Source organism: Mizuhopecten yessoensis, unplaced genomic scaffold, assembly GCF_002113885.1.
Source record: "Mizuhopecten yessoensis strain PY_sf001 unplaced genomic scaffold, ASM211388v2 scaffold6135_1, whole genome shotgun sequence".
Classification (NCBI taxonomy): Eukaryota; Metazoa; Mollusca; class Bivalvia; order Pectinida; family Pectinidae; genus Mizuhopecten; species Mizuhopecten yessoensis.
In genome coordinates, this window is record NW_018406397.1 from 718,896 (window position 1) to 732,468 (window position 13,573).

General features: G+C 36.8%; 1 protein-coding gene across 1 annotated transcript in view; it reads left to right on the forward strand.

Moving 5' to 3' along the window:
* The window catches only part of LOC110451606 (dystrophin-like), a 172,870-nt gene that overhangs the window by 61,349 nt on the left and 97,948 nt on the right, over window positions 1-13,573 (forward strand). Inside the window, exon 10 of the mRNA XM_021499727.1 lies at window positions 5,668-5,865. Within this exon, the coding sequence (XP_021355402.1) occupies window positions 5,668-5,865 (198 nt within the window). The remainder of the gene's footprint in view (window positions 1-5,667; window positions 5,866-13,573) is intronic.

A 13,573-nucleotide genomic window follows, 5' to 3' on the forward strand; every position in this document is an offset into this window, starting at 1 on the left:
TGAAGAAACAAACACAATCTAGTGACTGGAATAAGCACTGGGGCCTGGCCCCACCCAGGGGACTTATTCCTATAGTCATACATGGAAACAATTGTACTTAGTCCAATAGTAATAACATGGAAACGATTGGTATCCCCACTCTACACATGTAAATCTCAAACACATTTGCTATTAAGCATCCTTGGTCCTTTAGTTGAGAATCAGGTGTTAAATAAAGCAAGTCTTGTCTTTTTGGATGCTGAGCCCAATATTGAAAACCTTAATGAGAATATTTGTCCGTTATTGCTTAAATATCCAGGTGAGTGTGATACAGGCCTTTTAGGCCTCTTGTTCACCATACTGTGCACTTTTCCATTGGAATAACATGTCTTGGTTGCACTGATATTTGACGCAAGTATTTATTACGTTGTCACAACGGTATAGCCCTACAACAATTGACTGTCAAGGTCACAAGTATCACATGACGGATAAACATCCTAAGTTATGCAAATCAGCAAATCAAACGCACACAGGGGGCGGATCTTTAGCTCCCTACCTGCTAGTGTTACCTAACAAATACAGGTGTGACCAACTTAAACGAGATCTGCCTTGAAATGTACCTGGATTAGCATTCAGGTGCAGAACCTTGAAGTAAGGTTTTTAGAAACTTTGATCTTAATAGCATAGATATTTGCATATCCATTGATAGTGACCTTTGACCTGAAGGTCATGTGGATATTGGAATACCCTTTAAAGATGACCCCCGCTGACATTGAGATCATGTGTCCTGTCATAGCTAACATTGAAATTATAGATTCTTAGTGAAAAGGGATATCTTTATGGCAGACTGTTTAAAAAGAATATCATGTTTGACATTTAAGTCTTAGTATTAACTGTTGTGTCATCTGCCGATATCTATCGAAATAAAAACCCCACTCTGCAAGCAGTATTATGTGGCTGCTGAAAAGGAAAACAACAGTAATTCTAGTATTGTTGAACAACAGTTTTTTTATACTTATAAATAAAGATACATTGATACGGTTTATATATATATATATATAAACTCAGTAACGTAATCACCACAGAGATTTTACTGACGCTGTTTGAACAAAAAACCACCCTGGCATTTGTTGAATCTGATTACAGTAGGAGAAGAAACAATTTAGATGGAATAAACAGACAAAAATCTGAGAGAAACGAGAAAAAACAAACGAATTAACAGAATGCTAGTGAAGCACGTTGAGTGCCTAGACTTGGAGAAAGTGTCCTGCAATTTTGATAAAACAATTCAAACAATTAACTAAAATCTGAAAATGTCTTATCTATAATGCTTCAAGAATAAAATGTTATCCTTAATAAATCTTTAACAGAAAAATTAATGAATTTGAAGCCTTTGATTAAATATATAAGTGTGTTTGCATGAAAATAATGTGAAAAATGGCAGGTCCTTGAAACTATTTTCAATTTTGATAAAATAATGAAAGTAGTTCATATTCATGAGAAATTTGAGTGTGATTTTGAAAATATAACTTGATGAAATAGCTGAGGTCTTAAAAATCCAGCAATCAAAGTTTAAGTTAAACTGATATCATAACCGAGGAGGTTGTTGTTATCTACCGTAATGTACCTGATGAGTTTAACATTGAGTGTTACATGCATTTGAATGTAGTCTCTCCGGGAAGACACCACAAGTGTGTTTACGGACAGATTATCAGGGTTCCGGTGTATGTGCAGGCCGATGAGATTCCTATTGACTTAAAAATCAACCATGGACCTCCGATTAGGTAGCGACAGAACATTCCTAGGCTTGATGGTGATTAAGGCTCTTTTAGAATTTCGGTTGGATAATCACAACTGCAATAACCCCTGGTTAATTAAGAGTATTCTGTGCATGAAGTGGTGTTTTTACATCATTTGGGTTGAAGTGTCTTTGTTAGAATCATTTGTCATTATTTCCTGTAAGAGTACATTGGCTACAAGTAGAAGCAGGCAACTGTTGGTGTACAAGTTTAAGAGTTGAGGGAAAAGTACATTGAGATAGAAGTGAGGGAGGGTGATGGGCTTATAATATCAGCACTGGATTCTTAAAACACCTTCTTATAAATTACTTAGAGTCTTAGGGTTAGGATGTTTGGTCAGCAGCTTGCAGGGATGAAAAGCTATCAAGTTTTTTCTTTCTTTTGATGAATAGCCTTGAACCACTTTCAGGGTCACAGGGTCAAATTTGTTTAAACATTTAAGTAATTTTCTTTGAATATACGAGTGGCCTGAGGTGATGATACTTGGTCTTTAGAAATCTGGAATGAATGACTTGCTACACTTAAACAACCTTGACCCCCATTCAAGGTCACAGGGGTCAAATGTATTAAAAATGTTTAACGTCTTCTAAGTAACCAAGGGGCCTTGGGTTATGATATTTGGCAGGTAACATGCTTGGGTTGGAAAGGTTTAAAACATTAAAACTACTTCTACTGAATAATAAAGAGACCAATGGTCATTATATTGCTCATAAGGTATGCTGGGATGAAGAGTTATCAAAGCTGTTCAAATATATGACCTTGGTCTTCTTTCATGGTGACATGTGAAACTCTTTATGGTAGGGGTGGCATTTTATGCATGACATGTGTCCAGTCATGATATGTTAACTTTTCTGCAAACTTCTGGAAACAATTTAAATGGTCTAACCCCTAATAAGACCTGCAGCCTATAATTGTCATTGTTTGAATATTGACGAAATAATATAAATTAAACAAGAAAATGATTTGTCAATGCTTGTATACAGCGGAAAAATGTTAGGACTTTCTACTTAAAAGAGACAATACTTGTTTTGTTTGGCTGGATTGGTGTTTATTCTTTTTTGTATGAGACTTGAATGCTTGAATTATTCAATCATATACATGTACGGATGGCTGTGTATGAAAGCTAGTTAAAAAGCAGGAACATTTAGAAAAGGTTTAACCTTAAGAGGTTACCATCCCCTACCATGTTGTAGACAGTATCATACTGTTCTTATCAAAGATTTGGACACTTTGTATTGATCCCTTCCTTGTGAGTCAATCTGAGCAAGCTGATAATGATAATACTGGCAATCACTGTAACTCGTACACACAATACTCCGCCCACCCCTTTTGATTTTGTGTGTGTGATTTCTACGCTAATCTGCATATCTAAACACCCGGTGCTTATACACACAGTGCAGATATAAATAACAAACATGTACCCGACCTAGTGTGTAATACCCGTTAAAAGACTATAAGCTTATCAGGGTATGTCACATTCATTGAGGAATCGGCCTGTCATTGGTGAACTAGCTAGTACTCCAGAACGGGTCGTTGTAACGTGTGGTGCAGTCTGATACTCGGGAGTCAGAGAGAGTGGCGGTATCGGAGGCATTGTATCGGTACAGACCGTAGCTTGTGTGTCTGTTAGATTGTGTTGTATAATACTACCTCGGCTCCACACACAGAGACCGTGTCACCGGTCATGTCTCACACCGGGTATGTATGTTATCAGTTAAACCACATTTGTCTTGCTGTCCCCATGTTGTTGTCTCTCGATCCTTTTAAATGCTTTGTTGAAAGTTTTCTTCTGATCTTGAATTCACCCATGGATTCCTGGTACCCTAATTCAGCCCCATATACTGTGTAAGTACAGTGCGGGATATTAGAGTGTATGGGTGGGACCCTAGGTGGTGTAGCTCTTTACTTCTCTAGTACGTAGTGATGAAAGTCTGACTGATTTGTGTAAACTGTCAGTGACTTCTTTCCTCACACATGGTAGGTATTTGGAGACTATTTTTACTCCAGATCGGGTTTAGATTGTACACATTCTGGCTGTCACTGTAGTGTTTACCATTTTCCTGTGACCCTGTCAGACACATGGTACCACATGGTATACAGGACCTATCATTTCTGACTATTTCTCTCTCTGGTTCTCTCACCGGTACTTCAGGGTACATATTGAAGAATAGTGACCCTTGATATGACTGTGGACTGTTGATCCTGGGTACTATGTGATACTACTGCAGACAAGTGACTGTTGTAACAGAGGACTATAGTACTATGTATCCTGACCAGGCCAGCTGACTTGTGTTGGCGCTGATAGGCCTCAGATTGGATGTCCAGCTGCCTCCATAGTGTTGATGTGGAGTGATAATTCTCAAATGTGTGGCTGCAGGTACAGTGTAATGGGCCTGGCCTGACCAGATCTGCCATGTGATTGGCTAGCATTACAGCTAGCTATTACCTACTACACATGTAGCTACATACAAACTGGTGTTGCACATGCCTCTTCTGTTTACATACAGATATCATGGGACAGGACATTCAACTTGACAGGAGACTCATCTTCAGGCTGGAAGTAATACAAGAACAAAAGTTCACAGGAAGAGGTGCCCAAGGTTACGAGCTTGTGGAAGTGAGCTAATTGTGATAATAAGCATCAGATGAAGATTTGATGTTATCCCTGTGTGTGAAAATGTATCAGTTCCAGAAGATAGAACCTGAGAGGGGGTCTCAGGAATGGCAGAAATAAATAGTGTGATAATTTGGTGAAATTCTCACTAAACTATACAGTGCTTGACCCTAACATACAAGGGCAGACCTTTATATTTGGCACCCCTGTCTGTGGTTATACACTGCATATTCAAAACGTCTTACATTGTTGGACCCTGACTTAAAAAGGGTCGACCGTTGTACCTGTATTTACAGGGCAGACCATTGTACCTATCCCCAAGGGAGATTGGGTCTATAAATTTACAACATCCTCCCTGTAACCCCAGGGGCATCTCCCCGTGTCTTCCACACCAACATTCTAGCCAGTGCTCCGTGTTTAGTTTGAGGTGCAGTGGAGCCCATTGATATCAGAGAAATCTCTAGTGTACACGGTGTGTTTATATGTATACACTCTTTCTGGGATTACCTGCAATCATACATGTATTTTCACTGGGTTGTGAAAAGCCCAACTGGAATTCCCGATTTAACCTGTGTATGTGTTGTGTGTTTATATACAACTTGGGATTTATACCTTATACAGTACCAGTGATACGTTCCTCTGATGTACACACTGGGAATATAAGTCATTGATCAAGTGTTGTGTTTGTTGTGCACAGAAAAGGTGCATTGATTTGGATGGAAATGTATTACACCTGTGAGTACCTGTGTTTTACAGGTGTAATCAGGTGATAACAACAGATCTACCTGGGGATAGAAATCCTGATCATCGGGATTCTTAATCTATACCTCCAAGTAAAGGAGTCGAACAAAGGAGTCTGCACGATTCTTTTGAAGTTAATATTTACGCTACAGGAGCATCCTCGGAAATACAGCTGTTTCTGTTTTTCCTCTGTTGCGGATTATTACATAACATTGTGTTTGTGTGTTTCACTGATAGACCTGTCCAACGAGTGAGTTGGCAGGGGACACTGGGATTTAAGGCTTAGAGCATATTGCCAAGCTAATTGACTTGAGAAATACAACACATCATCCCCATGTCTCTCACATATACAAAGCAGGCTCCATTTCTAGCATTGATCAAGTGCCACATTCTTTGAATGTAAAAGTATAGAAAATATTTGGCAGAAATTTGTGTTTTTCTCTCTACTTTTTCAGTGTCAATGTATGATATAATGTGTCTGTAACTAAAAACCTGCGACAAAGATGACAGGCCAATTGTGTTTCGTTGTTGTAGACGGCTATGTCCCTGAGTAGTTCGTCAAGTCATCATAGCACCATGAGTTCAGCAGCAACGTCTGTTGATCTGATGTCGTACCAGGACGACATGGAAAATGTCTTAACCTGGCTCCTCGAAGCTGAGGAAACCATGGAGAAACAGGAACCAATCGCAAGTGACGTTGGCAAGGTCAAGGAACTGTTCAACCAACATGAGGTAGGTACTCATTTATTTCTACAAGGGTCAGAGGTGAAAGGTCATTTAAATATGGGTCAAGTGAAGGGATGTAGCTTCTGTTAATAATTTGAGAGAATGTTTTAGTAATTTGTATAAATCAATGACGTTGATATGTAGAGTTACTCAAATCTGTAACCTTGACACTTTACAACTTTACAGCATTGGACATCAGTGTTCAAATCGGTGACCTTGACACTTCATGACATATTTAAGATACAGGTGTTTTAATCAACGATCTTGACATATTTTACAACGACCTTAACCAGACTAAATTAATTTTTTTAGAGGCCTGTCCCAGTGTTTATAGTGTTTTCCTCAGAGGATTATTGCAGGTTTGTCTCCTTTGCATTGTCTGTCCTGTTTTCTGTTTACATGTTTTCTTATTAAATTGTAACCATGTATTCCATATGTCACCTTAACCCAGACACCCCTAAAGTCACATTTGAACCTTACCAAATCGAAACTGGGCAAGTCCAGTTTAGATATAGGGGTGAATGAGTTAAAGCCTGGTTATAATAATCCTCACTTCATTTGTCAACTAGCATATATATTGCCATAACTTTTCAATGTCTTTAAAAACTTTTGTAAGACACCCTGTAAGTATTGCCAAATTCTTTATTATAAAGCCAAAATACAGTTGGACACATGATAGCAGTAAGATTAGAGGCTATATAACTTACACCTCTTGTTGAAGTACATCGCAGTAGGATTAGAGAGTTCATTTATACAGTTATCTGTGTACGGGGTAAATCATCAGGTCATTAGTGTGATTTATTGACCTGATAACAGATATAGTAACAGAGATAGTCAGGGCAAGCCATACATCAAGAGTTTTATAGTATTCCCAGTATATTTTAGGGGTTGATTTTTGCTGGTTTCTCAAGGTCAAAATTATCAACTTGCTTACGAGTACTTGCTCCTTGACAGGACAAAGGCTGCTATTATATATTTGTTAGTTAAATTGTGGATGATTTGTTAGTAAGGTCTAATTTTGCTTGTGGAGAGGTTGTCAAGGTCATGAGGTCAATCAGTACACTACATATTGGATATATATATTTATTTACCCCTGAAGACACATTTGAACTCTTCCAATTCAAAGGTTGGATTTGTTCATTATGAAATTTTAGGGGTGAATGAGTTAAGCTATGATTGTAGAACCGTAGGCTTTACCCTGACCCTATAAGTAATTAACATTTCTCATTGAGAGTGAAGTCCTATGATAGCAATTCTGGTTTCAGGACTAGGTGATGTGGTTTAGAAAAAGGATGAAGAGGGGGAGGGGAAGGGGAAAGTACAGGAGGTATGGCAGAAGGGAGAAGGAAGGGGAAAGAGTGCTTATTAAAAATTATGGCAGGTTTAATAAAATCACATCTTACAATGGACCCGTAATAACTGGTTAAAGTTTAAAGTGCATGTTACCATGATCATGAAAACGAATTGTTATTTAAATACATATACCAGTCATGAAAAAAATGGGTCACATTTATTGCTTCAGAAACTGATGACAATGGCTGTTGATAGACGTAGCATTCTGAATGTGCCAGGCAGGCGGCTATCACATACCAAATCTTTGTTTTTTATCGAAAAACAGTTCTGTACATAATCACATGTCAAATCTCGGTCATGTCAAAATTTGAAAAAAAGAAGTGTTATGTTTTGAAAATTTAGTAGCTGTTCTTGTATAGCTTATTTTAGAATCATTGTAGATAGGCATACATGTGTAACTAATTGTTGAGGGGAAAAAACGCCCTGTCAAATATTTGTCATGTAATCAAATATACTGTATATTTATCTGTTGGTGAGAGAATTTATCAATGGAAGTTTTTTTAAAGAAATTTAACTGTGTTATCAATATGTTCGCCTGTATGATTACTGTATAGTGCCTATAAGGGAATTAACCTATCATGAAATAAAGTACCTAGAATTTTTCTGAATTTAGAGGTAATTGACTGCATAGAAATTGTTTTTTCTTTCAATTACAAAACATATTTGATTATATTAATTGAACCAACTGGACATTGTTTGGACAAAGAGAAACAAACAAGACTTAAGGCTCCTTGAGTGTAACTGGTGCTGACATTGGTAAACATAAAGAGAAAACACTCACCATTACAAAGTTTTGATGTTGACGGGTGAAAGTTTATTTGTATTCAATTGGAGAATTCACATTTGTAGTGATTTTTGGTAAAATCATGATACCTGTATTACTTAAGGTCTTTATAGGGTGTTTTCTGTCAGGTTGTAATTGTTTTCAAAAATAGCCGTTTTGGAATCAAATCAACAAAATTCTACGAAATGTAATTATGTCATTTTTTTTCTGTTTGCATATCTTTATAGAAATAATTAGAAAGAGCGTTAATTGTCATTAGGTGGCAGCAGTTATAACTGAAATAACGACTTGTGTGTTCTGGAGTTTTTATCAATTCTGTAAAGTTTGTCAATGACCTGGAGGAGGAATAACTGGGTTGATTAGAATGATAGAACGGCTGGCTGGAATGGTAAACTGTGTTACGAATGGATTGAATTAGATTCCTTTCCTAAGGCTTAAATAAACATCTTTATGTGCCACAATAAAACTCATTCTTTTTGTGACAAAGACTGGTACCATTTGTAGAATCTTGAATTGATCAAGAAGAAAATGATGATTTTGATCTCTTGCTTGTCTGATTCTGGTTTCCAACTTGGGAGAGCTGGACGGTGTAGAAAAATGCAGCTTGACAGTGCTATAGAACTTAGGGGCTGGTAGCCAGTGCCAGTCTATAGGGGCCGGTAGCCAGTTCCAGTCTATAGGGGCCATTAGCCAGTGCCAGTCTATAGGGGCCGGTAGCCAGTGCCAGTCTATAGGGGCCGGTAGCCAGTGCCAGTCTATATGACTAGTACTATAACTATGTAAATATTGCTTTTAAACCACAGAAAGCCATAATTTCTGCAGAATTCTTACTGAAGTCATGTAGAGTCACCTTGTGAGGCGGTTCTTGGCCAATGAATGAATGGCATTCTAGATGAAGGTGCAATAAATGACAATGTCTGTCTGTGGAATTGTATGTATATGTCTACCTGCGTATAGTCGTGTAGTCCTTCTGTGTGGCTATATGTTAACATTACACAGACACACATTCTTGTTCCAAAATAATGATAAGTGTTTCTGTTTCCACTACTGCTTACATGATAAATACAGAAACGACTATCTCTGTCTGATGTCGTAAATGTCTAGAGATTATTTTTTGCTTCCAAATTGTAAACAAATGTATATTGGAAATGGGTGGTGTACATTTCGATTATTTTATTAATGTGAAAGAGTCAAAATAGTATTATATCGATCAAATAGTGGTTTAACCGGTTTATGCTCTATTTATGTACATCTGTCGTCTGATGTCTCCAGATTATTTAACCTTCAAAATTGAGCACAAAATAGATTTTGTTACAAACCAGTTGCATTCTACCTAAAATTAATTTCAAGTTCTATTTATTTCTGCAAAGGTGCAGAAATATTGATATCCCATGTTCACTGGTGTTGCTTTACCTGTAAGTGACACCTGCTGCGTACCTTTAGTTGTCATTTAAGTCCTAGCCTTAATAACACACATTAAAGACCATAATACATTTACTGTTATACACCACCAGGTAATACGTTTACGTTGTGTTTATTGCCCGCCTTCAGACAGGTAAACTGTGATCCATTTCATCGTTAACCTGTTTAACACACTTGGAGACAGGTAAACCATTCAAGGCTAATGTGTTTATAGCTCACCTTCAGACAGGTATAATATAGGTATAAATCTGTAGCTGCTGATACATCTATTGAGGTACTATTTGATTTTAAATTTACCTGTATACAGATGCTGATTGTTCTGTAGACATACTTGTTTTATATCAGTCAGATTTCCAATCCCTTCTAACTCTCTTTCTGCACGATTGTCGACCAGTAATTACAAAAACAAATCCATCATTTATAAGACCTAACAAATTTTGGTAAAATTTCCATTCCTTAGATTGGTTATATAAACAAAGCAAACTCCTCATGCTTTTTCTTACATTCAGAACTAATGTTTGTTCAGAAATATTTCAAAAATGAATAATTTATGTCATGTATAAAACAAAGTCGGTAAAAAATATGTTGCAATATAAATAGACCAGTACAATAGAATTTTATATTTTGAGGTCAATTAAGGTATTTATTCAAGATGCAATGAATCTGTTTGGCATGTCCTAAATTTTAAATTCCATTAAACTTATTTATTCTCAAATTAGGATGGTCGGGTGGCACACTAACTGTAGTTTGCACACTTGCTTTTCACCAAAATGTCTGAGGTTCGATTCCCCGATCCAACATAAAAAATGTCTGAGGTTCGATTCCCCGATCCAACATAAAGAATGTATGGGGTCTGCACCACCAAGGCACTTTGGGTGTTCTCTGGGTACTCTGGTTCCTTCCCATTGTAAGATTAATATATGTTAACAATGACTTGTTTCATAATTGCTGTAAATTAAATACATGTCAAGGTCATTGAACAGTGCAGGTCACTAATCGTTCAGCCCTGTTAGGCTGAAGGTGTTATCTGATACAAATTATACACTTCATCTGAAAATATTGACTTAAGGAGTATTTCTGCGAACCCCAATCTGAGAAGGAGTTCTCTTTCTGACCCGAGGGAATACACATCTTGTGGCGATTCAGTTAAAATTTGAATGAAGAAATCACAAAGCAAAAACAGTATCTTTCTGTTACTGTCCTATCATTAAATATTTCCTAAAATACAGCCTTGTATTGGACTGTTAGGGATGTCGAGTAAAAGATTTAGGATTTCACGGGAATTGATCAGCCAGATTGTAGGAAAAACAATTTAATGCTTAGCGATAACATCGATAGTACTAAACACAGCCTTTATAGCAGGTTTAGTGAAAACAACAGATGGTCTGGATTTCAACATCTTTAATGGATGTGAGGTAAAGTGGAGGGTTGATGAGATGGCTGCTTTATAGTTCCAAGCAGAAATGGCTGGATTGTGCATTTTTTTGTCTTTTTTTGCAATCATTAGATTGTTTGAATATGCATCACTGAACAAAGATTAATATAATCTATCACCCCCTTGGAGTGAGATAGGGGAATCTCAACCCGAGGGGGGAGATTCTTAAGTTGCCATTAACACCAGGCTTTGCAGAGTGTTTGGCAACTTTTAAGAATCTTTCCCCCAGGGTTGAGATTCCCCTATCACACCCTCAAGGGGGTGAATGATTCTTATATGTTAAGTTAGATAAATTAAATATTTCTTACACACCAATGTAGCCAACTGTTTGATGGAAATATTTCTTATTGCAAAAATCCTTTTACAGATTTGTTTGACGTTATATAATTATTTTCAGGTGTAATTGAAAAGTGGTTATAAGCTAACCTGAAAATGTCACCAGCACAAAAACGGACCTGAATGATGTGTATAATATGCTGTATATGACTAGCCAGTATATAAGGCAGTATAGACAATTCTGACCTTTGATACCTACAAACATCCATCCCATGCTATTTCATAACAGACTTTCTGATCTGCTATAAAATTCCATGGATTCCAAGTCACTATGGAAACCAGATCAAAGAGAGGATTCGCTATATTACATATTTCAGACAATGCTTATTGTCTTTGATCACCGCCAAACACTATATGCTCCCCTCTAGTGACTCCAATTGGATCCAGTCTTAGCAGAAAGTTTTTCGCTACTTAGGGACTTCAAACTCTGTTCATATCTAGATTTGTATTTTGTGTTTATATTTTTTTATCAGAAAACAATATAATCTGATCATGCAGAATTTCATTGTTCTATGCAAGGCTGACTAAGTAAAGATGATGAGTAAGTGCTAGAATAAGGAATCTGCCTCGATACTGTAGGTAAAATACGTTATAAACAAATCATTCAAAGCACATTTAAAAATAAAAAGAGTTAAAAATATTAAATTCCTAATTTCTAAATAACAGGATATTTTTAAAATGAAATTTAGATTATATTTTGGATTCAAATTTCATACATGTGATTGCACCTGGTTAACAGACTGTTGCTAGTTATGTTGATGGGGAAATAAAGCAAAAAAGGAAAAATAATTAAAAGGGAAGCATATGTATTGACAAGATTATATTGATTAAGGGTCTGACATTAACAATAACAAGACAGCATTATTAACAAAATTAAACAGTACTATACTTTAATACTCAGTAAAGATCTTATGAGAAATAGTTGCTAAAGACCACTATCAAACCTAATATCACATCATGTCATTTAGAGACTACTATTTCGTTGATGTACAGACCTTGCATGTCATGAGGTGTTCCATCACAAGGTTTTATATGTTAGACAGACGTACCTCTACCAGATCCCTACACCCACGAGGGGGACCAGGCTTTATCAGAAACCATTGGATGATATTTGATTGCCATGATGGTGTCTACTTTCCATTATGTGTCTGGAAGGACTGGTAATGGACAGTGGCTTTCCTGATTGACCAACTGGGGCCCCAGAGTATTTAAGTACTGGAGGATATATATACATTTACCAAGCTATTAACGTAAAAACAGAAACAGGTCTCAAAACACACATTCACCTCTTTAATAACTGGTGAGAAGGAACCCTTACACCATCAACACGTATAATGCTGAGTCCAGCTGTGTTTTAACTTACGGTTGGGATACATTAACGAGTTAGAGTCCAGATTTGCAAGATGCTAATTGGTTGCTAAAATATTGTGATTTTTTTTCATTTAAGTATCCTTGATAACAAATGTTAGGCAAATGGAGCAGGTAGTACTCAGAATGATGGAGGCTGAAAACTAGAACTGACACCAACCTGTTCTTGTTCAGTGACCTGAAACTTACCAAAATACAGACAGATCATTGTTCTAATTCATAAACATTAACAAAATATTCAAGAACAATGGTTTTAAGACAGCTGTAAAAGGGATCTGCAGATAATGGTTCAAGCTCATGAACATTTACACATATGTTGATGAATATTGGTTAGGACATGAAACGGCACCACAGACTGTAATTCAAATTCTCAAATTGAAATGGATGTGCTTGATATATGCAATGCACTACCCTATTGTAGTCTGTTTACCATGTTATTGATAATTTATTAGCTCACCTGGCTTTAAAATGACCTTGACATACTTTCAAGGTCACATGGCTCAAATATGTTCAAAAATTCAAACAACAATATCCTAAGAACAATTTGGACTAGAGTCATGATACTTGAGTATGTAATGTAGACAAGCACTGCAAATCTTTTTCTTAATTACAGTAATGAGGTCAAAGGTCAACATGGTCATAATATTTGGCCAGTAGGTACCTGATATGGAGTGCTATAAAGCTTCCTCATTAAAATGACCTTGACCTACTTCCAAGGTCACAAGGCTCAAATATGTTAAAAACTTCAAACAACAATATCTTTAGAACCATTTGGACTAGAGTCATGATACTGGAGTATGTTATGTATTGATTTGTAACAAGCATGCCTGTTTTTATTGACACACAAATATTGCCCTATATTCCTGTCCTAGTAACTGAGTTCCTGTCCTAGTAACTGAGTTCCTGTCCTAGTAACTGAGTTCCTGTCCTAGTAACTGAGTACCTGTCTGAATTCTGACCTACTCTCAGTTATATACACAAACAAACTATCAGAAAGGACATAAATATGGCCATTA